General features: G+C 39.3%; 1 protein-coding gene across 1 annotated transcript in view; it reads left to right on the plus strand.

Moving 5' to 3' along the window:
* The window catches only part of LOC5576187 (lachesin), a 272,529-nt gene that overhangs the window by 188,836 nt on the left and 57,004 nt on the right, over positions 1-26,689 (plus strand). The window contains 3 exon segments of the mRNA XM_021851098.1: positions 18,315-18,442; positions 18,512-18,719; positions 18,831-19,001. Coding sequence (XP_021706790.1) covers positions 18,315-18,442; positions 18,512-18,719; positions 18,831-19,001 — 507 coding nt within the window.

Raw genomic sequence — 26,689 nt, forward strand, 5'->3', positions numbered from 1 at the left:
TGTAGATTTATTGCCAATTTCAAATTCAAAACAATAATACTCGAAGTCGGACCAAGCCGAGCCAAGGAAGAAAGTGGCTTCCGGGCGAAGATTCAGTGCGCTCTCCATCGTTCGCCTGTCCACAGTGTGTGCAGGAATTTTAGGTCTTAGGAAAAGAGCAATCCGAAGGGAGGTTACGCAGAAGTGAGCTGTATTTCCTTCGGGGAAATAGCCGGTTTCATGTGTGGTGGAGCTTCTTCGTCCCTCTAACGTTTCTTAGGGCAAGGATGGAATTTGAAATGAGATTTTTCCCAACGAGACATTGCGTTGTGGTATTGGGATCTACACAAGATCTGACGATGGGCTGGCTAGGGTGTGCGATGCAACGGTTATCAAATTAGGTATGATGTAATTTGGGGACGTCCTAAACCGTAACATCGCGTCCGAGAGAAAGGATATGATGAAGGTCTGGATTCGATTCCTAGTCGATGCAGGATTTTCTCATTGACTTCTGCGGGAAAAGACTATCATCGTGCCTGCCACACGATATACGAATGCGAAAATGGCAACATTGACAAAGAGAGCTTTCAGTTAATTACTGCGAAAAGGCTCATAGAGCACATTGCATGTAATATAATGGGCAAAAAATCTTATTCGATTTTTGTGTAAGGGCTTCTTTGAGGTGTATTAGTTTTTGCATAAAACCATGGAAATCATAGTGGAGCAAAAGTTCGACGTATATATAGGCGGAAAAAAAGCAAACTGTCTAAAATCAATATATTTTCTTCAAATTTAGCTAAATATGACTGATCGTGTTAAAAAGTTACTAAAATTTAACGTTAGGGGGGTCTGTAGCCTTGAGGTTACGCTTTCGCTTCATAAGCGGAAGGTCATGGGTTCGATTCCCAGCCCCTCCACAATAAACCCGTCCAGCCACCAGAAGACGCCTCACGGAGGACCGTGCTTTGGAGAGCACATCCATCCTCCGTCAGTATCAGATGGTGACTGAGACAAACTGACCCTCTTCGCAGGCAGCTAGCCTCACTAACAACAGAGCTCTCTCCTACCTGAGAGAAAGAGTAGGAGAGAGTGAAAGAAGATGTAAATATAGATAAGTTGAAAATAGATCGTATCGGTAAAGAAGCTACAGATCACCTCCGGCACAGTATTGGCCACGAGCACGGAGTGCCTTATATAAAAAAAAAAAAAACCGTTTTCCCTGAGTTTTGTGGAAAACTGTTGTTTTTGGGTATTTTTCAATTAACCTTGTTTTGCGCAAATTTTTGATGAAAATTCAGTGTGTATTCTTCTGTTAACATTAGTTTATGACTAGTATAAAGAGGTATTCTTCTTCTTTCTGGCGTTACGTCCCTACTGGGACAGAGCCTGCTTCTCAGCTTAGTGTTCTTATGAGCACTTCCACAGTTATTAACTGAGAGCTTACTATGCCGATGACCATTTTTGCATGTGTATATCGTGTGGCAGGTACGAAGATACTCTATGCCCTGGGAAGTCGAGAAAATTTCCAACCCGAAAAGATCCTCGACCAGTGGGATTCGAACCCACGACCCTCAGCTTGGTCTTGCTGAATAGCTGCGCGTTTACCGCTACGGCTATCTGGGCCCCAAAGGTAAGGTAAAGGTATAAAGTATGCCTGTCATCGTGTTGTCCGTTGCCTAATGTTAGTGATCGTACAGTCTGTGCAGCCTATGGGCTGAAGACGGTGTAAATTGTCTTTTTAAAAGTATCGGTATGTTGTATATTGGCCAGCGAATTTTGGCTTCACCGGTAGGGAAAAGTTCGTTTAAGACAATCAATTTTAAAATTGTTAACACTTCAGTAGTCGCGCTGTTGTATTTTGTACAACAGTGGTGAAAAAAACTCGCTTATCGTACACAGCAACAGCGTGGGGTTTCTGACGGTGACAAACTGCGCGACGACTGAAGGGTTAAAGCTAAAAGTAGGTAAACATTTTGATACAAGTTTGTTCAGAAAAATTGTAGTGAATATGTGGATGGTTTACTGAGTGATTCACACCCGTACCAAATGTACCATGTACAAAACGCTCATAAGTCCTCTACGGGCATGAAACGTAGAAGATGCTTGAGGAGGACTTGCAAGCACTTGGAGTCTTCGAACGTCGGGTGCTAAGGGCGATCTTTGGCGGCGAAGGATGAACCACGAGCTCGCCCAACTTTACGGCGAACCAAGTATCCGGAAGGTGGCCAAAGCTGGAAGGATACGATGGGCAGGACATGTTGCAAGAATGCCGGACAGCAACCCTGCAAAGATGGTGTTCGCGTTGGATCCGGTTGGTACAATAAGGCGTGGAGCGCAGCGAGCTAGGTGGGCGGATCAAGTGCGTATCGATTTGGCGAGCGTGGGTCACTACCGAGGATGGAGAGATACGGCCACGAACCGAGTATTGTGGCGTGAAATTGTTGATTCAGTGTTATCTGTTCAGATGTTAACTAAATAAATGAAATTAATTGTACACAACTCCGAGGCTTTTGGAGTCTACAACATAACTTTGATATCTCTTTTAATTTTAAGGTCTATTATGATTATAAAAAAAGATATATCATCAAAGCATCAATTGACTTAAACTAAATTTTTCTTTGCTTCTCGATGACTGGCGATGTAGAAACTAAAATAACTTTAGTAACTCGAGGAAATTTTAATTCCTGCTAAATTCACCTGCTAAAGCGCAAGAACGCATACTAACTGCCTACGGAAATTGGAAATTGATTTGATTCGACGATCTAAGAAACATAAACCTTCTTATAATAAAGTTACCATAACAAACGTAGGACTTTCATATAAAATGAAAATGAAAATTTCTATCATGAAGTACTAGAATAGCAAACACAATACTTACATTTACATCTTGCCTCATTCCTTGTTGAGTGCTCGCCCGAGTCAGTCGACTATCGCGCAGTGATATACCGAAACCGAAGTTCACCAGTGTTTTTCCCAAGTATATGGGTTTTTTCCTGGCTACGATCGGAAAGCATACCGCCGATAGTGCACCCGCACAAGGAGCAGCTACCATTGGCCGAGCCCAGATTGGTAGACTGAACATCTTTAACTTGACGATCACCACCAGCATCAATCGGTGGTGATAATACCACAAAAGGCATCATCTAATTCGCACCACGTGGCAGAACAAAAGCGATCGGCGTCATCGTTTCATCGCATCAAAACAAGCTGCAGAAATAGATTGGACCACGCCGGTACATCTGTCCTCGTAGCTAGAGCAGCAGAAAGGAGATTGTAGGTATTGTTCCTCTCTAGTTTCATACCATCCGCATTACTTGGTCGCTGTTAGTCCAGGTTGTTAGAGTGATATTCTCACAGTGGTCTCGAAGTGCTCTTCCGCTCAATTAATTGGCAAATTTTTGATAATTTTTTCAAAACATTTTTTCGGAGTAATATTCACACACCGTGTGACACAGTGGTCTCGGAGTGCTTTATTGCTCAATTATTTTTTTCCGCCTCATTTTTTTTTTGTGAATATATATTTTTTATATGTAAATATTTTTTTGTTAATATTTTTTCGTTATTTATTTTTTCGTTCGTTATTTTTTTTTTCGTTAATTTTTTTTTTCGTTAATTTTTTTTTTTCGTTAATTTTTTTTTCGTTAATTTTTTTTTAGACTATTAGGAATTTCTCGCCAAACTAGTTGTAGTACGTGAGTTGGTTATTATTTAATTCCTTTGACAATAGTGTGATTAAATTAAGTGAAGTTAATTCGCTCATTAGCGCTGTGTGGATCTTCCTTTGCGGTAGAGCAAAAATTGCTCCGCAATGGAACTAAATGATACTGGCGGGGGCACGCCGGAATATTTAGTCTCTTCTGACGATGAGTTAGTTTTGGGTCAGATGAATAAAATTCTAAAAACCCAACATAGTGAGGCCATGGAGACCATCGATGATGGTACTCCTTCTCCTCCTTTATCTCCTTCAGCTGTGCCTCCAGTACACTCAGGTACTGCATTGTCAGGAGATCTTACGGTTAATCTCTCTGTTCATGACTGTTCATGACACCGCATTCGTCTCAAAAGCAAACGGTTACACATTCTGGTCTGCTTGGCAGTTCAAGCCAATCTCATGCGCTTTCCTCCTCTGGTTCCTCATCGAACCCGGCACCCCCCCGCCATAAAGCTTACCCACCCGGATCCAACGGTCCCTTTCTGGTTTTCTTTCGACCCAAAGCGAATGGAAAACCGTTGAACAAACTCCAAATTGAAAGGGATCTGGCAAAATCGTTTCGAGGTATCCTCGAGATAGATTCACCCAGCCGTGATAAGTTGCGTGTCACAGTCAGTGATCGCGACCAGGCGAACAAAATTGCTGCCTTTGAGCTCTTTTTGATGGAGTACAGAGTCTACATTCCCAGTCGCGAGGTCGAATGTTATGGAGTGGTCACGGAGCACAATTTGACTCGCGCAGACATCATGTCGGGCTGGTGGGTTTAAAAATCGTGCCGTTCCGCTGGCTCCTGTTCTTGATGCCAATCAAATGAACAAAGTGTTGCCTGATGGCTCAAAACAGCCGTCAAATTCGTTGCGTGTAACCTTCTCCGGTTCGGCCTTACCAAGCGTCCTCGTGATTGGGCGTCTTCGGTTACCTGTTCGTCTCTATGTACCGACGGTTATGCACTGTGAAAAGTGCCGGCAGTTGGGCCACACTGCACCTTACTGCAGCAACAAACCACGTTGTAGTAAGTGTGGCGAACAACATGCCGAAGGTTCCTGCAATATGGAGCCAAAATGTACCTCTTGCGGCCAAGCTCCTCACGAACTCAGTGCATGCCCGAAGTACATAGAGCGGGAGAAACATACCATAAACTCTCTGAAACAGCGGTCCAGGCGTTCTTATGCAGACATGCTGAAAAAGATCGCTCCGACTGTTGTTCCATCGGCCCTTACCTTTCAAAGCAACAATATCTTCGCATCCCTGCCGGATAACGATCAATGCTCTGACTCTGAGGATGGAGAAGAGTATACAATAATTGAGACAGGGACGAAAAGGAAGCGTGCTGTTACAAAACGGCGCTTGAAGCAACAGGCTTCTCAGAACGTCCCTGTTGATCAAATCGTTTCTTCAAAGCCTTTGACAAAATCAAGAAATGGCGGAATCACCAAAAAGGGGTCACCTCCAGGCTTCAAGTTTTCAGCTGGAGAATTTCCGTCACTTCCGGGAACATCTAAAACCCCAGTTGTCCCAGTTTTTTGCCCAGAAGAACAAACAATTCGTCAGCAGGAGCAAAATAATGCTTCCGGAAAACTGACTCTTTCTGGGATAGTGGATTTCATTTTCGAAATGTTTCAATTCTCACCCGAAACGAGGAACCTGCTCAACATGGCACTTTCCTTGGTGAAACCTTTTCTGAAGCAAATAGCTCCAAGTGGCCGATTCTTGACTCGTTTGTATCTTTCGATGGCTAATATGGTCAATGAGGTCGGAGATATGATCGAAGTACTACATTGGAATTGTAGAAGTCTTTTAAAAAATATGGAGGCGTTCAAATTTTTAGTACACAGCACTCGCTGCGACATATTTGCTCTCTGTGAAACATGGCTCACTTCTGATAAAAATATCTCTTTCCACGATTTTAATATTATTCGTCTGGATCGAGGGGATGGATATGGAGGGGTGCTCTTAGGGATTAGCAAGCTTCACTCCTTTTATAGAATCGATTTCCCCTTGATGACAGGCATTGAAGTAGTTGCATGTCATATTACAGCCCAAGGTAAAAGCCTCAGCATAGCCAGTGTGCATACCGCCAAACGCTACAATGTCTCGCAGAGATTTAGCGGCAATATGCGAAGCTATGCCTGCGCCATGGTTGGTCCTAGGAGATTTTAATTCTCACGGTACAGCCTGGGGGTCACCGAGGGACGACAATCGCGCAACCTTAATATATGATCTTTGCGACTACTTCAATCTGACCATTTTGAACACTGGGGAAGCAACACTAATAAAACCTCCAGATCCCCCTAGTATGTTAGACCTCTCAATCTGTTCGAATTCATTATCATTGGATTGCATGTGGAAAGTAATTCAGGATCCCCATGGTAGTGATCACCTGCCTATCAAAATTTCAGTTACCAATGATTCGTGTCGAACGCACCAGATCGACGTAGCGTATGACCTCACGAAGCATGTCGACTGGGGAAAATATGCTGAAGCGATCTCCGTAGGTGAGCAATCGGTCGAGATACTTCATCTGCTGGAAGAATATCAATTCTTATCCGCGTTGATTATAAACAGTGCTCTTCAAGCTCAGCGTAAACCGGTTCCAGGATCTTCAGTACGACGTCGGCCACCCACCCCGTGGTGGGATAGCGAATGCTCCGGAGTCTATCGCGAAAGATCAGATGCGTTTAAAGAATATCGGAAACGTGGCACGCGCGATAACTACGATCGGTATTGTTCTCTTGACCGCAAGTTCAAGAGCCTCGTGAAAGCGAAGAAACGCGGTTACTGGAGGAATTTCGTTAATGGCTTATCACGGGACACGTCGATGCGAACTCTTTGGACGGTCGGAAGAAGAATGCGCAATGCGGTATCGGTAAATGAGGATCGTAAAAGCTCTTCTCGATGGATATTCGACTTCGCGAAGAAAGTTTGCCCGGATTCTGTCCAAGTGCAAACGATCACACGAGATTATCCAGACGAAAGGAATGAAATGGACTCAACTTTTTCGATGGCAGAATTCTTACTCGCTCTCCTTTCATGTAACAATTCTGCCCCAGGTATGGACAGGATTAAGTTCAACTTGCTCAAAAACCTCCCAGACGTCGCAAAGAGGCGCTTGTTGAACTTATTCAATGCATTCTTGGAGAGCAACATTGTTCCGGATGATTGGAGACAAGTGAGAGTTATTGCCATCCAAAAACCAGGAAAGCTTGCTTCGGACTACAACTCGTACCGTCCTATTGCGATGTTGTCGTGTCTTCGAAAGTTGTTAGAGAAGATGATTCTCTTTCGGCTGGACAAATTGGTTGAATCGAATGGCCTTCTCTCAGATACTCAATTTGGATTCCGCAGAGGCAAAGGAACGAGCGATTGTCTTGCGTTGCTTTCTACTGAAATTCAACTGGCCTATGCTCAAAAAGAACAAATGGGCTCAGTCTTTTTGGATATTAAGGGGGCTTTTGATACAGTTTGCGTAGATGTCCTTTCAGACAAACTCCACGAGTGTGGATTTTGAACAACTATTTGTACAATTTGTTGTCTGAGAAGCATATGTTTTTCTCACATGGAAACTCGACAACTTTGCGAATAAGTTACATGGGTCTCCCCCAGGGCTCGTGTTTAAGTCCTCTTCTTTACAATTTTTACGTAAGAGATATTGATGATTGTCTCATGAGAAATTGCTCGTTAAGACAGCTTGCGGATGACGCCGTTGTTTCTGTCACAGGACCAGAGGCGGACGATTTGCAAGGACCGTAGCAAGATACTCTGGACAATTTGTCCGCATGGGCTGTAAAGCTGGGTATCGAATTCTCTCCGGAGAAAACTGAGTTAGTTGTCTTTTCTAGGAAGCGTAATCCTGCGGATCTAGAGCTTCAATTCATGGGTAAGGAACTCTCTCAAGGTTTATCACATATGTATTTAGGGGTCTGGTTTGATTCCAAATGCACCTGGGGAAATCAAATAAGATATCTGTATCAGAAGTGTCAACAACGAATCAACTTCATGCGTACACTCACAGGAACATGGTGGGGAGCCCACCCGGATGATCTGATAAAGCTATATCGCACCACGATTTTGTCGGTTCTTGAATACGGTAGTTTTTGCTTCCAATCCGCCGCGAAAACACACATTCTGAAGCTCCAGCGTATTCAGTATCGCTGTCTTCGGATCGCTTTAGGCTGTATGAACTCGACTCATACCATGAGCTTAGAGTTATTAGCAGGAATACTGCCTTTATCAGATCGGTTCGTTAAATTGTCGTTAAGGTTCCTCATCCGCTGTGAAGTGTTAAACCCGTTGGTAATTGAAAATTTTGAGAAGCTAATCGAACGAAATCCTCAAACAAGATTTATGACATTGTACTACGTGTACATGACTCTGGAGGTTAACCCTTCTTTGAATCTTCCCAATCACGGTTGCTTCCCTGACTTCTCAAGTTCCGCTGTAGTTTTTGATCTGATCATGAAGCAAGATATCCGTGGAATACCAGATCTGCTTCGTTCGGAGCAAATACCAAAAATTTTTGCAAGCAAGTTCGGTCACGCCAGCTGCGATAAAAGGTTTTACACAGACGGGTCAAAAACAAATGATTCCACTGGATTTGGTGTATATAACGAGTTTCATAGCGCTGCATATAAACTTCAGAACCCTTGCTCCGTGTATGTCGCAGAATTAATGGCTATACATTACGCATTAGAGCGAATTGCCTCTCTTCCCTCTGATCAATATTTCATTTTTACGGATAGCCTTAGCTCAATAGAAGCTATTCGTTCAATGAGGCCGGTAAAGCACTCTCCGTATTTCCTCGGTGAAATACGATCTACATTGAGTGCTCTATCGAATGAATCATATACTATCACCTTGTCCTGGGTCCCTTCACATTGCTCGATTCCGGGCAATGAGGAAGCGGACTCGCTTGCCAAGGTGGGCGCTATGGAAGGCGATATTTATGATCGACTAATCGCCTTCAATGAATTTTTTTCAATGGCTCGTCAACAGGCATTGGTCAGCTGGCAACAAAAGTGGGATGCTGGAGAATTGGGCAGGTGGTTACATTCCATTCTCCCGCGGGTATCGAAGAAGCCGTGGTTCAAGGGGTTGGACTTAGGCCGAGACTTTATTAAGGTAATGTGTCGTCTTATGTCCAATCACTACTCTCTAGGCTCTCACTTCTATCGAATAGGGCTCACAGATAGCAATCACTGCAGCTGCGATGCAGGTTACCAAGATATCAACCACGTAGTTTGGGAATCCCCGAATACGGTTTTGCCAGATCTGATTTTTGTGCAACCCTCAGGGCCCAAGGGAAACCAGAAAAGGAAGACATTAGGGATGTGTTGGGTAAACTTGACTTTGTGTACATGAAGGTTTTGTACAATTTTTTGAAACAAGCTAACATCATTGTTTAACTCCCCTTTCTTGTCGGTCCACTTGTCCACCTTGTGTCCCCTCGAAACCCGTCTTTTTGTATCATTACAGGTTGTCATCGTCCACTCAACGTTCGACCAGCAGCAAAGCAAACACGTCACAACTTAAAGCTGCTGAATGTCAACGGAACGATCCCATTGTCCTATCCCTTCCTTGAAATTATTGTTACCCCTAACCTCGACCAAACCGCGAGTTTTTCGGTTCCCCAAAACTAACATAGAAAATTAAGAAAAAACCATGAATTTGTATTCAAAATCAAAAGAACTCGGCTCCGTAATGCCTAATGGCGCATAAGCCTAACAAATAAATGATTAAGTAAAAAAAAAATACATCTTGCCTTGCAAAGCTACAATCTTATTCATCGCGCTACCCACGATATTCAAATTCGCATTGCCATGTAAAACTAAATAAATGATTGTTTTTTTATTCCTTACTTTAATTTGTTAGGCACTCCGTGCACTTGGCCGCTACTATGCCGACTATCCTATCGTTACTGTAGTTACACAGCTACAGAACCTATTTATACCCTAGTTCTTATTGCTATCTCTCTCATACCGAGCAGGTAGAGGAGAGTGCTGCCGTTGGTCCAATTCATATCCATATAGAGCTCTGTACTGTTTTTATTTTGCATGGGATTTTGACGTTTACTGGCCTTGTCTCGCATAACTTATGATCTCGCCCTAAAAGCCATTGGTAACCATGTGTGTAGCTCGTTGTTTCTGAGCATTTGAATGGATTTTCATGTTATTTAACAACGCTATGGGAAATAAAGGATCATTATCTAACTGCCCGCGATGTTGATTTGGATGGTTATTCTTTCTTTTGCTCAGAAACAACGAGCTACACACGTGGCTACCAATGGCTTTTAGGGCGTTATCTCAGAGTATGCGAGTTGTTGTTTACTAAATTCATATCAGAGTGAAAGGGAGAGGGCGATTTTTGTGTAGAGCCCCATAGCCGTTGTCCATTGGTGTGCGGTGATTCATTTTGTCATGTGTCCTTGTCGTGTGAGGCAACAGCCTACAAAGAGGGACAGTGTGCGTCTCAGTAAGGCGGTTCAAAATTTAAAAATGTTTGAGAATCCAATCTCCCATACGTTCCTTACCATCCTTACCATAAAAATAGTGTTTTGTGAAATTTTCAGCTTTCTAGGTGATGATTTAAAGGTGACCTAAAGACAATGTAGGTTTATATGGAAATTACTATGGAGAAATTTTGAGATATGTTCCAAACACGCTAGTACTTTAATGTGAGTACAAACTTATTGTCCCATAGTAAAAACTCATTCTTCAAACTATAATAAAGATATTTGCTAAAGAGAGCAATTCAATCCGACGTATAGCAGAAGTGATATTCATGAGTTTGTTTGCTATTTTTAAGCTTCATATGGGATTATAGCCCTGCAAACAGCTACAAAAATGTCAAACAAAATTAGCTTCAAAGGGATTTGTTTCTTCAGCAACATCCTTTATTAAGGTTTGCAGAATGAGTTTTCAATATGAAATTATAAATTTCTACTTATATTACAGTACTAGCGTGTTTGGAACTTTTCTCAAAATTTCTCCATAGTAATTTCCATATAAACCTACGTTGTCTTTGGGCCACCTTCAAATCACCACCTAGAAGGCTGGAAATTTCACAGAACACTATTTTTATGGTGAGGATGGTAAGGAGCATATGGGAGATTGGATTTTCAAACATTTTTAAAATTTGAATCGCCCTAGTGTCTCAGTCACCATCCGGTACTGACGGAGGATGGATGTGTTCCCCAATGGACCGATGCACGAGTTCACTAATTTGACGTTTGAGCGGTGCCGAATTCACTCGTTGCCATGGTCACATAAATAACACGGCTCCGCTCATAAATTTGAGCGGTGCCGTATTCACTCGTTGCCATGCATAACACGGAACCGCTCAAACGTCAAAGAGTGAACTCGTGCATTGGTCCATACACTGTCCTTCGTGCGGCGTCTTCTGGTGGCTGGACGGAGTTTTTTTTCTTTTGTGTGAGGGGTTTGGGTATCGAACCCATGACCTTCCGCTTACGAAGCAAAAACGTAACCTCAAGGCTACGAGACCCCCCTAATAAACGATTGTTGGTTGTTGAAAATAATGATCCACAAGTTTTAGCGACAGAGAACGTTACTGTAATGGTCATGAGCCTTAGTACAAACTACAAACAGGTACAATTATCTCACTTATTAAAAAAATAATTGGTTGATTTATTTAAATATAGGTGATAGGATAGTTTTTTGCCAATGCGAGTTTTAGGCAGTGATATGCAGAAGAAAGGAAGTTGTTTGTGAAGCTGGATCACCACTCTACGAATATCAAAATGACTGAAAGTCTGGGAGCTACATGTGAAAATCCCATTTTCAAAGTGAATGAAACGTCAATTACTACAATTTCTGTTTAGGAAAGTTGTTTGATGAGTTAAAGGTTATCTTGAAGATGTATCAAGCAAATTGCCAACCAATTTACTGTTTATATGAACAAGTTTTGCCTAACTATTTTATTTTTCATACCTAATAAACTTACGAAAATCTTTGTTAATCTTTTCAATGCAAATGCTCAAACAAATCATCAAAAATATTCCCACAGGTTGCCCCATGATTTTGTGTTCAATAATGTGACTTATAACAATTTATTTATTACAAGTGGTTCCGGAAAACTGTCTTGCCATCAAATAGGCTTTTGACAAACGTCCCGTACAAAATGGCAGTTCCGTTCACTCCCGTTTTTCTGACTTTTCGAATTAATAATCTGTTTTTTTCACATACATAAACACGTCGGAACCAGAGTGTCGTGTTTCTCATGTATACCCAAATGAGCTAGTGTGCCATGCGTTATTTCATATGACAGCTCACAGATTATGTGAGACACGAGATGCAGATACGTACCGTAAAACGAGGTAACTTTGATAGTGCGTAACCCACCAAATACTAAACAAAATATCATAATTTCTGTTAATCAGTTAAGCAAAATATTAGTTTGACACTTCATGTAAGAGCTGTTTTCATTTGGATCAAGAACATTTGAGGCTTTTTATACGAATATTGAAAATTGACATAATTTTAGCATTTTCGAAACGCTTACAAACAATCTGTTCTACGATCACTATTTGATGTTTTGAAAAGTAGGCCACTTATCTTTGACAGGCTAGTTATCATAGAACTTGAATACGGTCTAAAATCTCGTAGCATTTTCACAAACTGGGACCATTTTTGTAATCTACACACTTAGATTAAATTACTGGGGTCGGTAAAATTTTACTGGGTTTTGGAACTACCGAAAAAGTCAGTAAAATGAAGACTGTCGCCACGCGTAATTGAAAAGCAAATTCTACCATGTTTTATTTTTTATCAATATATGATATAAATAGAAAGCTCTCTGCAAAATTTCAGTGAAAAATCTCTGTTTTTCGATTTTTGACAATTATTTTTAATTTACTGACTTTTTCGGTAGTTCCAAAACCCAGTTATTTTTACCGAACAGATTGAGTGTGTAGGTCAGAAATTTCCGTATAACGTTAAACGCCTAGAGGTATGCAATGCCCTACAAATGTTCGTTATTCATTCAATTTTGTTCGATTCATACTCCATTATCAAAGTTCCCCAAAACAGAAAACCAACTTTCGATTCTATGAAAAAATATATATCCATTCAAAATAAATCTTTTGGCAATCTACCGACTGCAATCGATAGCTAGGATACCAGTACTTGTTTTAAAACTATAAATTATAATACATTGAAACAGCATGCATAAATATTCAAGTTTTCTTCGGACAGCTATCAAAGTTACCTCGTTTTACGGTACAAGATATATCTTAGTTAGCGAGCCTCAAGAGACATCTCGTGAGCAGTGCTGGGAATGGTAATAGTCTGAGAGAGACTCGCGAAGAGGAAAAATATCAACGTCATATGCAGCCCAGATTCCCCTCTCACGAAACGTCAAATGCAGCCCACCGTTTTTATGGCTGAAAAAGTGAAAAGTATTGTGTCCAAAGTAAACTGTTATTAAAAACCTCAGTCGGCGGAGCAGTTTTTTTCCAAAGTTGCTGATAAATCTAAGCAGAAGATTAATTATTTCTAATGTCTGCTACGTTTGCTGGCATGAAATTTCCCTCAAATGGCTATTTATGATTCGATGTGATGCAAACTCAATCATTTTTTGCTGAGAGGTTCATGTGGCGGTTTGAACGGCTTGCGCATAATTGGTATAAACACAAAGTGGAATAAGAAAAAAAACTCAGCAAACACAGAAAAAGAAGACCGTCTTCGCGAGTCTCGTCTCAGGTAATAGTAGTAGGCTTGAATTTCGTGAATCTCACGTGACTCTTCCCAGTACAGTAGTTCAAAAACGTGAATCTCATCAAGTAGTTTTGCGTGAATTTTCTAAATAATGAGTGTCATTGAAGATTCGAAATACGGGAAATAGAACATTTTTCTACAGTAATTTTGGGTTGCCCTTAGCAACGGGTGTTTTGCAATTTTCAAGGCTCTTTGCCTACAGCAGCGATAGGCGTGAGTTTCACTGGCTTCGCTGACTGCGATTGGCTTTGTTTGGCTACTGTAGAGTGAGTTTCAGATTTTTTCCCAACCCTGCTCGAGAGGCTCGTCACATGCGCTTACTAGGAGTAGCTTTAAGCAGTTATGTTTGCCTATTACAATAACCTCACGGAAGCATACGGCTTCGGACTACGACTTGCTTCTTTGGTGGCCAGCACAAATTTTTCATTTCAAATGCTAGAATCTCAACCGCGTTGAACCATGTCAGTCCTTCCAAACTGCCTACGGGCAGTTTAATCCATAATTGAATCCCTTTTCATTGCTTTAGGAACCTTCGTCTGCGAGTCTCAAATGCACTATCACATTGAGATTTTCTCATGAGACGATGCATGAGCCAGTGCAGATGTGATCGTTTGAGCTACATGAGATCTACAAAAATGTGTCTCACCATAGCGCGTGCTCAAGCGCGCGATTATTTTTGTGCGCTCATGGCAAGCTGATCTCAAGCTCTTGATGTGAAGCGCGTGTAGGGGAAGGGTTGGTAAAATGAACACCTTAAGGAAATCATCTTTATTTTGATAGAAAAACGAGGAATCGCACAACATCAAAAACAAGGATGTTATCTATAGCAGCGACACGAATGCAGACTAAAATAGTTAAATTTACACATATTTCTATCGCTAGCAAAAAAAGATGCAAATGTTCATTTTACCTGCACTATGTGGGTAAAATGAACAGCTGTTGGTGGTAAAATGAAGATCATGCAAAAAACGTAAGCAAAACAAATAATTTTGAAAATTTTCATTGCATTTCCGAAAATGTATCCCAAAAGGATACACTATTTGTTCACTTTTTGATCATTTTAGTCACTAATGTCTCTATTATTTTGCTGTCTAGCCGCTACCTGCTCTGTTTAAAGTATGATTCAAACGTAAAAATGCCCATATATTTTAGCGATTGAGGTCTATCGATTTGACCCATAATGTATCTTTCTTATCTGAAATATGTAATTTTAATTAATTTAGTATTGATAAATTTCAATTTTACTTAAACTATTTGTTTTCTCTGGGTCAGTGTTCAAAGGTCGTGAATATGAAGTTTTGTTTCAAGAAGTATTCAAATTTTATTCGATTTTATATCTTTATTTTTCATGGAAAATGCTGGAAAATAACCCAACTGATACATAGAAATAAGGCGTCTTCGGTAAAATTTGGCTGGCAGCTTAAGGGCTACTATTATTCTAGGCAAGAGATTCGAGATTTTGTCAACAGGTGGCACTAGTGAGCATACAAATTTAGTTTTGCAAATATCTCAGAATCCTGTTCCTCTGATTCTGTTTAGATGTGAAAATATGTTCGTGTTCAGTTGAGGATTGAGAGCTCGTTTCATGCTTATGATTACACATTCATATCGAGTCGTTTTTGTATTTTTTAAACAAAATATGGATAGTTTTTCACTACAAGTGTCGGTGTAAACCCTTATTCTGTTTTATATAATTTTGATATACATATACCTTTTGTTTTTGTCATAACTAAAAATAATCTTTGAATAGTTCGACATCATGAATTTTGGCTTTCTATAGGATTACTTTTTCTAATAAACATAAATACCCTTTACTGTTTCTTCTATTAAATTTGCATGACTGTTTTACTAATTTACATCGTACTGCATTAAATTAAGAATATTGAATATTTTTTTTTTTTTTTTTTTTTTTTTTTTCTAAGGCACTCCGTGCTCATGGCCACTACTGTGCCGGAATCAGTTTTTATCTGTATCTTCCTTACCGATACAGTTCTATTTTTAACTAATCTATATTTACATCTGCTTTCACTCTCTTCCGCTCTTTTTTGCTCTCACACCGAACAGGTAGGAGAGTGAGAGCTGTTGGTCCAATCGATTTCCATAAGCCATAGTCCATTGCTCTCGCGGTGGTTCGTTTTGCCGTGTTCCTGAGTCGTTTGAGGCTAGCTGCCTGCGAAGTGGGTCAAGTTTGTCTCAGTCACCATCTGAAACTGACGGAGAATGGATGTGCTCCCCTTCTAAGCACAGTCCTCCGTGCGGCGTCTTCTGGTGGCTGGACGGGTTATTTTTTGGAGGGGCTGGGAATTGAATCCATGACCTTCCGCTTATGAAGCGGAAGCGTAACCTCAAGGCTACGGACCCCCCTAAGAATATTGAATAGTGTTTAAACTTTTTTTTCAAACTTCTATCAATATTGATTTTGTATTTTTCAAATAAACTTTGGATGGTTCGTTAGTCAAAGTGTCGGAATTTACCTTTATTCTGATTGAATATATTTTATTTAAACATATCAATTTTTTGCTTGTCATTATTAAAAATAACCTTTGAATATTTCGACACTTTGAATGTCGACGTATTCTCTTCATTTTCTATCTTAGAATATCTTTTCATCAGTATATAAAATGCAAAAATAGTTTTAATGCGATATAAACCGTCAATTAAATTTCTACTGAACATCTATGATGTTCTTTCTTTCTGTAATCTTTCTCACGATTGCAAATTAAAGAAAATCACTTGGTTTTGCATTCCCATAGCTGAAAAAGTATCAGCATACTTTCTGCATGTAAGCGCAAGTAGTGATACTTTTCTGAATCAATATTATTTAGGATGACTGTTTATCACTTTGAAATTGCAAGCTTCAAAATCAACAAGGCTGCCAACACAAATGACGGGCTACTTAGTCTTAAGTAAAAGTCATATTTTTGTTCCTTATCCATGGATCGCATCACCGATCAACAGTGACGCCCAGATTTTTTTCCTTCTTCACTAATAAACACAATTTCCGTGGTGATTGTGGAGATGCAGAGGTTTTCTTGGTCTCTAGAAGCAACAATCATTTCACCCTTACTGTCATTTCTCATCCCAACTGACTGTGAGGACTTGGCCGGCGCCGTTATTGATTAATAATTATGTGATCTGCTAAAACTGCACTCCGTGAGTAAGCTGAAACTTCCGTGTCTTATTCATTTGGATCAAAATGCAATTCTTGCCAGTTTCGATCCATCGCGGAATAGCGACCATTGACATGTACAGTAGTTTATGTTATGCTATGTCATTTTGATGATATCTCAGGATAACGACCACCTAGCAATATGGGGTATTTGGCAAAGTTGTTCAGTAGCTCAGGGTTTGTCATTATTTTGGCAATGAAATATGAATTTTCACCATTTGGTGGCGAAATTTGTATCTACAACGAAGTTCAGTAGCTCAGAGGCATTCTCTATTTGAGCCAAAAGACTCGCCCAAAGCCAAAAGGATGCGTTAGTGAGTGTTGGGAAGTAGTATCGCATCCCCAAGCCCCTTCTAACTACAGCCCTGGATCACAGTAATCAACTGCGACCATCAGCCTGGAGCACATAATAGCTGCAGATCACCACCATATAATATGCTCTTTTGTTAACAATCGAACAGTGTTGCCATCTACTATCAGAATATAAAAAAAAAACTTTGGCCATTTAAGACATCTAGACACATCTAGACGTTGCATTTAAACATAATTTTAACCCTGATTTTGAATTTGCAATTGACCGTTGTGGGGGGTCGTAGAAAGAGGTTGGAGTGTAATAATTAAACAGTGCAATGAACAAGGCCACATCTATTTCAATTTCAACATCGATCCGCGTATTGAGCAAAATCTTGCCATGGCAAAATGTTTGGCATAATGGGTATTTGGCATCATGGCACCTTCTTTACAATACTATCTGTTCCTACACGCATCTGCTTTATGCAAAACTTCAACTATGAGATACGTCCTTTATGAAAAAAATGTATATGCGAAACGGGTCGTTTTCAGCCTGCCCACACAAACTAACACCACTACCAGGAAGACTAGTGTTAGCTCTTCCTTACAATGGTATTGGTGAGCGTGATCGAGTTGAATTGGGCTTAACAGCGTCTTGCAAAGCCATTGTTTACCAATGGCAATCTGCCCTTTTCTAATGTCCAGAAATTTATTTGATTTGTGTATGTACCTGATGGCTCTATTTAAATACCTAATTCTTCATTCATTCACCCCATCATTGAGACACGGTAGATGATTTTTGCACGTAGGAAGAATTAGTTAACGTACACGTTCTGTTAAGAAATATATTTTATGACACGTTTACAAACAAATGCCACATATTGGAACTCGCATCGTATTGTACACCCTTGTTTCCAGAATCGGCATAGCTGTAATAGAGAACCTAAAGAATATATCATTCCGGATTAGTCGTTATTTGTTTCGAGAGCCAAAACACTTCTCTCCCATTGCTGGCGGTTTTGTATGAAGTAAACGCGCCTCGCCGGTTCTCATCCAGTTGGATTTGTTCCGCCATATTTTCTCTTCTGCTCTCCCACCCACTTTGCATATGGATTCCGACGTTTGGAGTGATTTGTTTTCCATGGGTTTGCGGTCCGGGGGGCTCTAATGGGTTCGCACTGAATAAATGAAGAAGAGGGCGTCCGTGTCGACGTCGCCTTCGCCGGCGTCATTCGAGTTGAAATATTGAGATTCCTTATGGGAGGCGAAAGTGTGATTAGGTTGGGGAAATTTGTTCTTTTTTTCAGTAACTTGCGTTGTGCTGGTTAGGAGGGGAATGGGATAATCCCACCCGGAGTAGGCACCGGCGGATTATAGTTTGAAATTATTCATGACCTACTTAACCAATTTCTCTATCTCTGCTTGCTTCCAGGCAACACAGACTCCCGGAACGAGCAGGAGCCGAAGCCGAGCTTTGCCAGCCCCATAGAAAACGTGACAGTTCCTATCGGTAGAGAAGCTACGTTAAGCTGTGTTGTACAAAATTTAGGTGCCTATAAGGTAAGTGCCATCCGAAATTTGTACGATAAATTTAATGTAATTGACTCCCCCGTCTCCATTTCTATCTAGGTTGGATGGATGCGTGCTTCCGATCAGACCGTGCTGGCCCTGCAGGGTCGGGTTGTGACACACAATTCACGCTATAGCGTGACCCAGGAGGAGTCGAACGTGTGGCGGCTGAAGATCCGAAACGTGCGGGAATCGGACCGCGGTTGCTACATGTGCCAGATCAACGCGACGCCACTGCAGAAGCAAGTAGGCTGCGTCGACGTGCAACGTGAGTATCTCCCTTACATTCTTCTAATCACCTAAAACTCGAACTCGATCCGAGTATATACAGTGTATTTCAATTGTCCGGTTTTCTTCTTCCTCCAACCTGATGACACAGTGCCGCCGGATATTTCGGACGAGCAGTCCTCGTCGGATATGACGGTTCGCGAGGGTGGCAACGTGACGTTCTTCTGCAAAGCAACCGGTCATCCGACGCCGAAGGTGACGTGGCGACGAGACGACGGCAGCCCACTCTATCAGCAGCGCAACGGAACCGAACTTCGGCGAGGTATGTATGTTGGTGTGTGTGTAGATTAGATTATCATTTGTTGTGGTTGTCCCGTTCAGGTGGATGCCAGGAATGTTGACTGTGGGGGTGGGACACCGGTGAAATAGTAAATGCCCGCGCATATGAGCGGGTTCAGAAATTAATTTAGCAAAATTAATGACCCATTGACAGTAGTTTGCGGCTGTGTGGGGTAAATTAGAGCCCTATTGTGTTACCGATTGACATACAAGGGCTAGTGAAGAGCAAACCTTCAGTGCACGGCAAATTCCGCAGTCAACAGAGATAGATAATAAATGTTCCTGCATTTAAGGTGAAACAGTTTGGGATCAACTTCTAAGATTGCACTAATACTTCAAAGGCACAAATCTCGCGAAAGAAGCATCCAACAACAGTGCACTTATTATTTTGGCTTTGTGCACTAGCAGAAAGCTTAAAATAAGAAGATCAGAAACGTTTGACAACTATTTCTCCAGTTAGGTGCCTTTGAAAACGTGAGTAGGGGCACAAGTCGGCCATTGTGCCAGCCATCTTCGGATTCCGAGATGTTTCACCTTAACGTGATTTCACGAGACTATGGCATTCTGCGTAACTCAATAATTGTGTACTAAATAGCATTAAATTGTGAAGCTTCTTAAACACTTACGACAATTATGATCAAAATTTCTAATTTCAAAATTCGCATACCAATAACAGTAAAATCATTCGTGTGTTCCCCATGGGGTAAGATACTCATTAATATTGGTATTAATATCCGTTAATACGGAATAATATATATTATTTTTATGATATTATCGAGTTACCTACGATTTTCCTAAAGACATCTGACAGAAGTATCTTGAATTTAGGTCAATAGCTTTATAAACAAGAGGCTAGGGGTTGTGGATTGTATGTCTTGCCAATCTGACATAAGGTACCGCGGGGCAAGTGGGTAAGTAGGGTAAGTGAAAATAATCGGTATACTTTACTGCATATGTGAATTAACGTTTTAAACTCATGCGTAAACCTTTGAGGCCATTGAGAACGATAGGTAAGAAATTTCTGAGATTTTTCAGCCTTTATTACATAATAGAGCGAAGTATAGTTAACCTGCCAACTATCACTCCGTAACAAGTTGGCGGCGTGCAATCTTATTTTAATATTTTCAGTGGGAAAAAGTTGAGAAAAATAATTGTCTGTACCATTTCGAAGTTGTCCTCTCTGATAGTTTTGAACCACAATAAATAAAGTTTTAGAATTAATTCTACATAGACCTAAAAATAACTAAATTGAAACACTGTCAATTTTCTAATCACGTGGGGCAAGTGAAAAGTTTCTCATTAGAGATTAAATTTGTGTTTTCTCTTTAGGTAGCTATACTTATACAAGGTTCACAATTATCCTAGAACATCAGAACGTGCTGATAATTCAAGAAACATTATACTCAAAGCGTTAAATGCTATTATCATGGGCAAATCATGGAACTTCTCTAAAAAAAAAAGGTTACCAAATATTACGATATTAATGTGTTTACTTCGGACAGCCGATTAAAAAGAAGACGTTGATTGAAAAGTTCCAATATAAGAGAACGCACGGAAATCTTGTGGGATGTCTATGTAAAGCTAGTTCAAAACATAAAAAATGGGGTATAGGTGTATCCACATAAAAAAAGTTTCTAAATACTTTATTGAAGGATTCTGTTTGATTTCTCTTGAAGAGTTATCCGACGTCATATCCGATTTTTTTTTAAAAACAAATAACGAGCGGTGGAAATTCTACAGAGCAAAAATGCAATTGCTGTCCCATGATGTAAGAACTAACATTGGAAATGTTGCAGTTATAATGTTGTCGAATCATTTCAACAAACATAACTGAACAGAAGAAAATTCAAGTAACAATAATAAAATTTTCTTTGTTTTCATGTTACTTATGTTATTGTTCATTGGAACGCCTAACCAAATGTTAAAGGTAATAGAAATCTTGAATGTAACTGTTAGTTTTTGAATTTATTGTTCAAAACGATAAACGGTAAAGTGAAAAGTAAGGAGACGTTCTTCAAAAACTTGTTCTGTACTTTTTTCTTCAATTTTACATAAATATCAATTTCAGTATACTGCTTATATTTGGTGGGAGTCAAGCTAAAAAATATACACGACCTCATTTGTTTTAATTTAAGGTCTCTAGAATTTGAAGAATCCCAACTATGCGAAATCCATTACCCACTTGCCCCACGGTACCTTACCAACGGAGACTAATTGCATCGGAATCGAGTTGCGGAATGGCCCAGAAATCGTAGAAAGATGTGGGGCTTCGATGACAATGGAGCCTCACTGCCATTATACTTCTAGCCAGACTACCAGATGGATGTTGGCATCAAACAGTGTGGTCTATGTTGCATCGGACGGATTTCTCATACATTTTGCTCAGACGATCTGACGATAAACACAACTTGTGTTTTCATATAAATAATCAATTTGCCTTGGCAACTCCGGCAACAGGCAAACAGCAAAACTCTATGCATACTTGTCAATATCAATATTAATATCATTAATCAATATTAATATTTTAATACTGGATCTAGTGTCCTTCCCCATGGTGTTCCCCAACAGATAAAACTTCAAACAAAATTATTTTTCGCCTCCAAAGAGGATGGTTGTGTAAGGAAGTAATGAGGAGTATTCTAATTATCTATTCAAGCAACGACGTATGATCAGCAGGCTTGGAGAAATTCGATGTGGAAATCAAATAATAAACAAAATGTCAGTTATTGGTTTTATCTAGGCTTGGAAAGACGCTTCCAATTAACTACAATGGCGCAATAAAGGTGAGAAGTTTTCAAATATATAGCAACTATACGATGGACAAAATCAAAAACCCGTTGAAATTATGAATATTTTTGTCTCCAACGGACATGGGCGGAAACAAAAAAATAGACGGTTTCTGATGGAAATAGACAGAAATCCGTGAAAAAAAGAACCAAAAGCTAGATTCTGACGGAAATGGGCAGATATCTAGAATAAAAGTAGTTTCTGATTAGACAGAATTCACCTAGGGAAAGTGTACCAGTTATGGCCATAGTGCTTCCCTATTTGGCCATATGTGAAATTTTAATAACTTTCACATTTTAAATATTTTCTAATGTTTTGACATCAAGATATATCTTAAATCTAACTACTACAACACACAAAAAATTTCAAAATTTGAAGACATTCAAGTTATCACGTATGGCGTAATAGAGAATCACTATGTCCATAACTGGTACACCTACCCTATGATAAAAAAAAGAATTTGTGCCAGAAGACACAGCACAAAATGTAATAAACAGATCGAATCTCCGAGAAAAAGCAAAAGTATTTCGAGATTAATAAACGTCAAACTGATTTATACGTACATACATATTTTTGGTATATCAATGGAACTAGCTGAGTTTTTCATGTTTTTTATTGTTTCAACATAATTACGAGATGATGGTTGCTGTGAAAAAATACAGCAAAGCAAATGAATGCAAGACAACCTTATGTTACATGTGTGAAAATTATATTTTCATTGACTATGTCAATTCCATTAGTAACGAGTGTTAAGGTACTGAGAAGGTGTAAGCGTTTTCGAAATAAAAAATGATCTACAATCTGCTACCTATAAACTTGCGAATTTGTTTGTTATGTGAACTTTGGGATCAGCGGAATGCTGTTTGAATGGATGAAGACATACATACAAAGTAGAATACAGTTTGTTAGAATGCTCAATAATACGTCTGTATCGTTTAGCGTGCATTCGGGAGTTCCACAAGGTAGTCCGAGAAATTCTATAGTGTTTGAAATCTTGTATACTTTTATGTTTTTTAAAACAGTTCTATGAAATAGTGTCTAGTGGTTCAAATTCAGGATACACAAAATCGCGCATGGCTATATTTGTGCAGTATTATATTACAATTATGATCATTACCAATCGATCAGTACGTCTTTAGGGACCACAATAATACTATGCACATAAGGCATAAATAATTATAAAACATTATATTACTTAAAATCATAGAATCTGTCTCGCTTGATGATAGGCAGAGAGTAATTTTTAACATGGACATACATGCGAAGAAATTACTATCGATTAAGAATTAAACGAAGAACTTCAAAAAGTATACTCTGATCTGATTTTCAAACAGCGGAACCAGCCCTGTTGTCCTGCTTAGTCGCGCTTCGTCGACGACTAAGAAGTTTTTCTCAGATATTTTTTTTTAAATTTTCCTCCAAATTCATAACAAAATGTAGGTAATGTAATAGAGCTGTAAAGAACCAGTTACAATCTGATGCCTTATAAGACATCAATCAAATTGTCAAGCTGTACCAACGCCGTGGAGTAATTTTACCTTTTCCAGCTTAGATCTAGTGTATCTTAACGCCCTGTATCACACCAAAAGAAATTGACAAGATGAATCAACGCTCTGGAGTATTTGTGTGACGTAGAACTGCTAGTTCTTAACGCCTTCTAGAACAACAATTATAACTTAAAAACTGTATCAACGCCCTGGAGTAATTCGACCTTATCCTATTCAGATTAGATGCATCATAACATCCTGTAGGACATCAACAGAAATTATCAAGATAAATCAACGCCCTATAATAATTTGACCTTGTGGTCATTTTAACGCCCTTTATAGCATCAGTTGAAAATTGCAAGCTGTATAGCCCTGAAGAAATTTTACTTTATTTTATTTAGATGAAATTGTCAAGATATGTATCAGCGCCCGGAAGCAATTCAACTTTGATTCATGTAGTTCAGCTGAACGCACTCCATGACATTAATTGAAAATTCCAAACTGTATCAACGCCCTGGAGTAATTTGAGCTTTTTTTCACGTAAATCAGGCCATCTTAACGCCCTTTGAAATGTAAGCTATATCAACGCCCTGAATAAATTACACCTTACCTCTCTTAGATCTGATGCAATCTAACGCCCTGTATGACATCAATAGAAATTGATAAGATGTATCAACGCCCAGAAGTAATTTAACCTTGTTTGATGTAGGTCAGCTGCATCTGAGCGCCATATAAAACATCAATTAAAAATTACAATATGTATCAACGCCCTGGAGTAATTTGCCCTTGTCTGCTGCTTCTTCACGCTCTCTAGACAACAATTGAAAACTCCAAACTGAATCAACGCCCTGGAGTAACTTGGTCTTGTCTCATGTAGATCAGGACATCTTAATGCCCTTTAGGACATCAATTAAAAGTTAACGCCCTGGAGAAATTTTACCTTATCGAAATTAGATCAGGTGCATAGTAACGCCCTGTATGACATCAATCGTGTCTTTGGTTTTAGTCTTAGGTCATACACTTAAGATAACTAAGCTCTCTGGTGTTCAAGGATTGTAAAATTTTCCTACTCCCTGGAAGTATACAATGTACAATTTGCAGTCTGCTTAAAAAGTCATATGGGAGCATTTTCTGAGACTCCAACCCTACGTAAATACCTTTACTGCCCATAAACGCATGTCAGTCCCATGTTTGCTGGATTTCCTATGCACATGGGACAATTATGCGTTTATGGGCAGTTTAGTGGTCAGTGTCTGGGAGGGAGGCACCGATATTACACACGAAATATGACACAAAGTTATTTCGAATTGCAAGAAAACTCCAGCTTGCCAACGACAATCAAGGCAGACTTGATGAAAATCGCTAGTTTTCTTTTGTTGTGTTCCTTCGATCGTTCTGGACAAACATGGAAAAAGGGTCAAAGTTTTCTGTGCATTTAATTTTCGTTTTTATTGGAAAAAGTAAAACAATGCGTATTTGAACACTTTATATTCAATCAGGATAAAAGGTGTTATTGTGACATTACTTTTGAATAAGCATGAATAGCTTTTCAATCGATTTTTTGTCACATTTGATAAAATGCAAAAATACGTTTTAATCAATTACGCGCTTTTATCATGTTTGTCCATTGTTTTAGATATGGGCTCACAGTGACAGTTCATGAGAGCGGAATCTCGGCTCACCTTGACGTACATAAATTTCGTATTGGTTTCTCCCTCCCAGGTCAGTGTTAACCACAAAAGCAGACAAGTAACTCAGAGAGAATGAAACATGCGTAAAAACCCACCATGTATGAAATCGCGAAAAACATACCAATGGACGTGTGCACGAGTTCACTATTTGACGTTTGAGCGGTGCCGTGTTATTTACGTGACCATGGCAACGAGTGAGTTCGGCACCGCTCAAACGTCAAATTAGTGTACTCGTCCATAGGGTAACGACTGTTTCTATCGTTCTGAAATGGTAGCAATTGACGTCAACAGTGAAAAGTACAGACTACAACCTTTCGAACACTCAGTTCCTATCACAGACCATCGAATAGCTCACCATCAAATTTCTCAAACTTCCTACACAAGCTCATGGAGGAATGGTAGCCAACAACTGTGAAACAACGTATGGAAAATCATTAAAAACGTTAATTACTTGAAAAAAGTATGTTTTATTTTCTGTGGTGCTTTTGTCATTTTGAATTTTCGATTTTACTAGCAGTTAAGAAAAGCCATCTGTTGCTTTTAAGTTTAAACTACCGTTCTATTTCGATGTAATTCAAACTCTTCGACGCGAGCCATTAAAGGTTCTTCAAATCTATGCTGATGCTACAAATTTCGCTTCAATTTGAATGTTTTAGTTTCGGGGCTATATATTGTTATTCAGAATGACAAAAGTCCATTGGAAGACCAACTAGTGAGTTAAGTAAATCTTTTAAGGATACTTAGAATCAATTACATCTTAAATGTACTAATTGTAAACAATATTAAAAACAAGAAAAAAATAGCAATTGACGGATTTCACGCCAACTCGACACGCGATTGGCAGCACCCCTTCAGAATTCAATGAAACTTTCTGGATGTCAAAAGTATGTGAAACTAAGATACTTTGCATACTTTGTTTTTTCAAAATCGATCTAGACTAACATTTGGAAAGGGTCAAAGTTTTTTTTTACTTTTTTTTATAAACCCGTATAACTCAAAAACGGTAAGACCTATAAAAAAGTGTTGTATGAGGGACTGTCGTGAAATTTCCTGACGTTTTAGAGAAAAATATTAAAAAAATAAAAACACATTTTCTACACTGAAAAAAAAATATTCAAAACTTTAAATTCGATTTAAAAAAAAACTGCCATTTCAGATTTTGATTATCCTTAAGCAAAAAGTTTCGTAAATAAATTTACTAAAAGTCGTCCATACATTGCAAATTGGGCAAATTTTAGGGAAAAAAGTTTTTCTAACTTCGAATTTTTTAAGTCCAAAACTGAAATTTTTGTTTCAAAGATTTTGTTTTAAACCGTCAAATATGATCGTGTTTTCAAGTGATAAATGAGTTTGAATCAGAAAATAGATTGTATTTTTTATTGAGAATAGTTAAAAAACGTAATTATACAGTGATTATGTTTTTTAAATGAAGGCAATCAATGGACTTCGTCTCTGCCTATGAGAAAATCAACTCCGTCCAACAATCCGACGGATTTTTATGGTTCTAAAGGTATCACAACAGTATTGCAAACATTGAAAAGTTACAACCTTATCCATATCCCATTAAATTCTCTTCTAGAAAAAGTTTTGTGATAAATAACTTACTAAACATACCTGCGTTAAACGCCAGATGAATAAGAAATAATGAATATGTTTGTATTGTTATCTACCTAAAAAAAGTTGATAAGCTCAAAACTCATGATTTT

This window comes from Aedes aegypti, chromosome 3 (assembly GCF_002204515.2).
Source record: "Aedes aegypti strain LVP_AGWG chromosome 3, AaegL5.0 Primary Assembly, whole genome shotgun sequence".
NCBI lineage: Eukaryota > Metazoa > Arthropoda > Insecta > Diptera > Culicidae > Aedes > Aedes aegypti.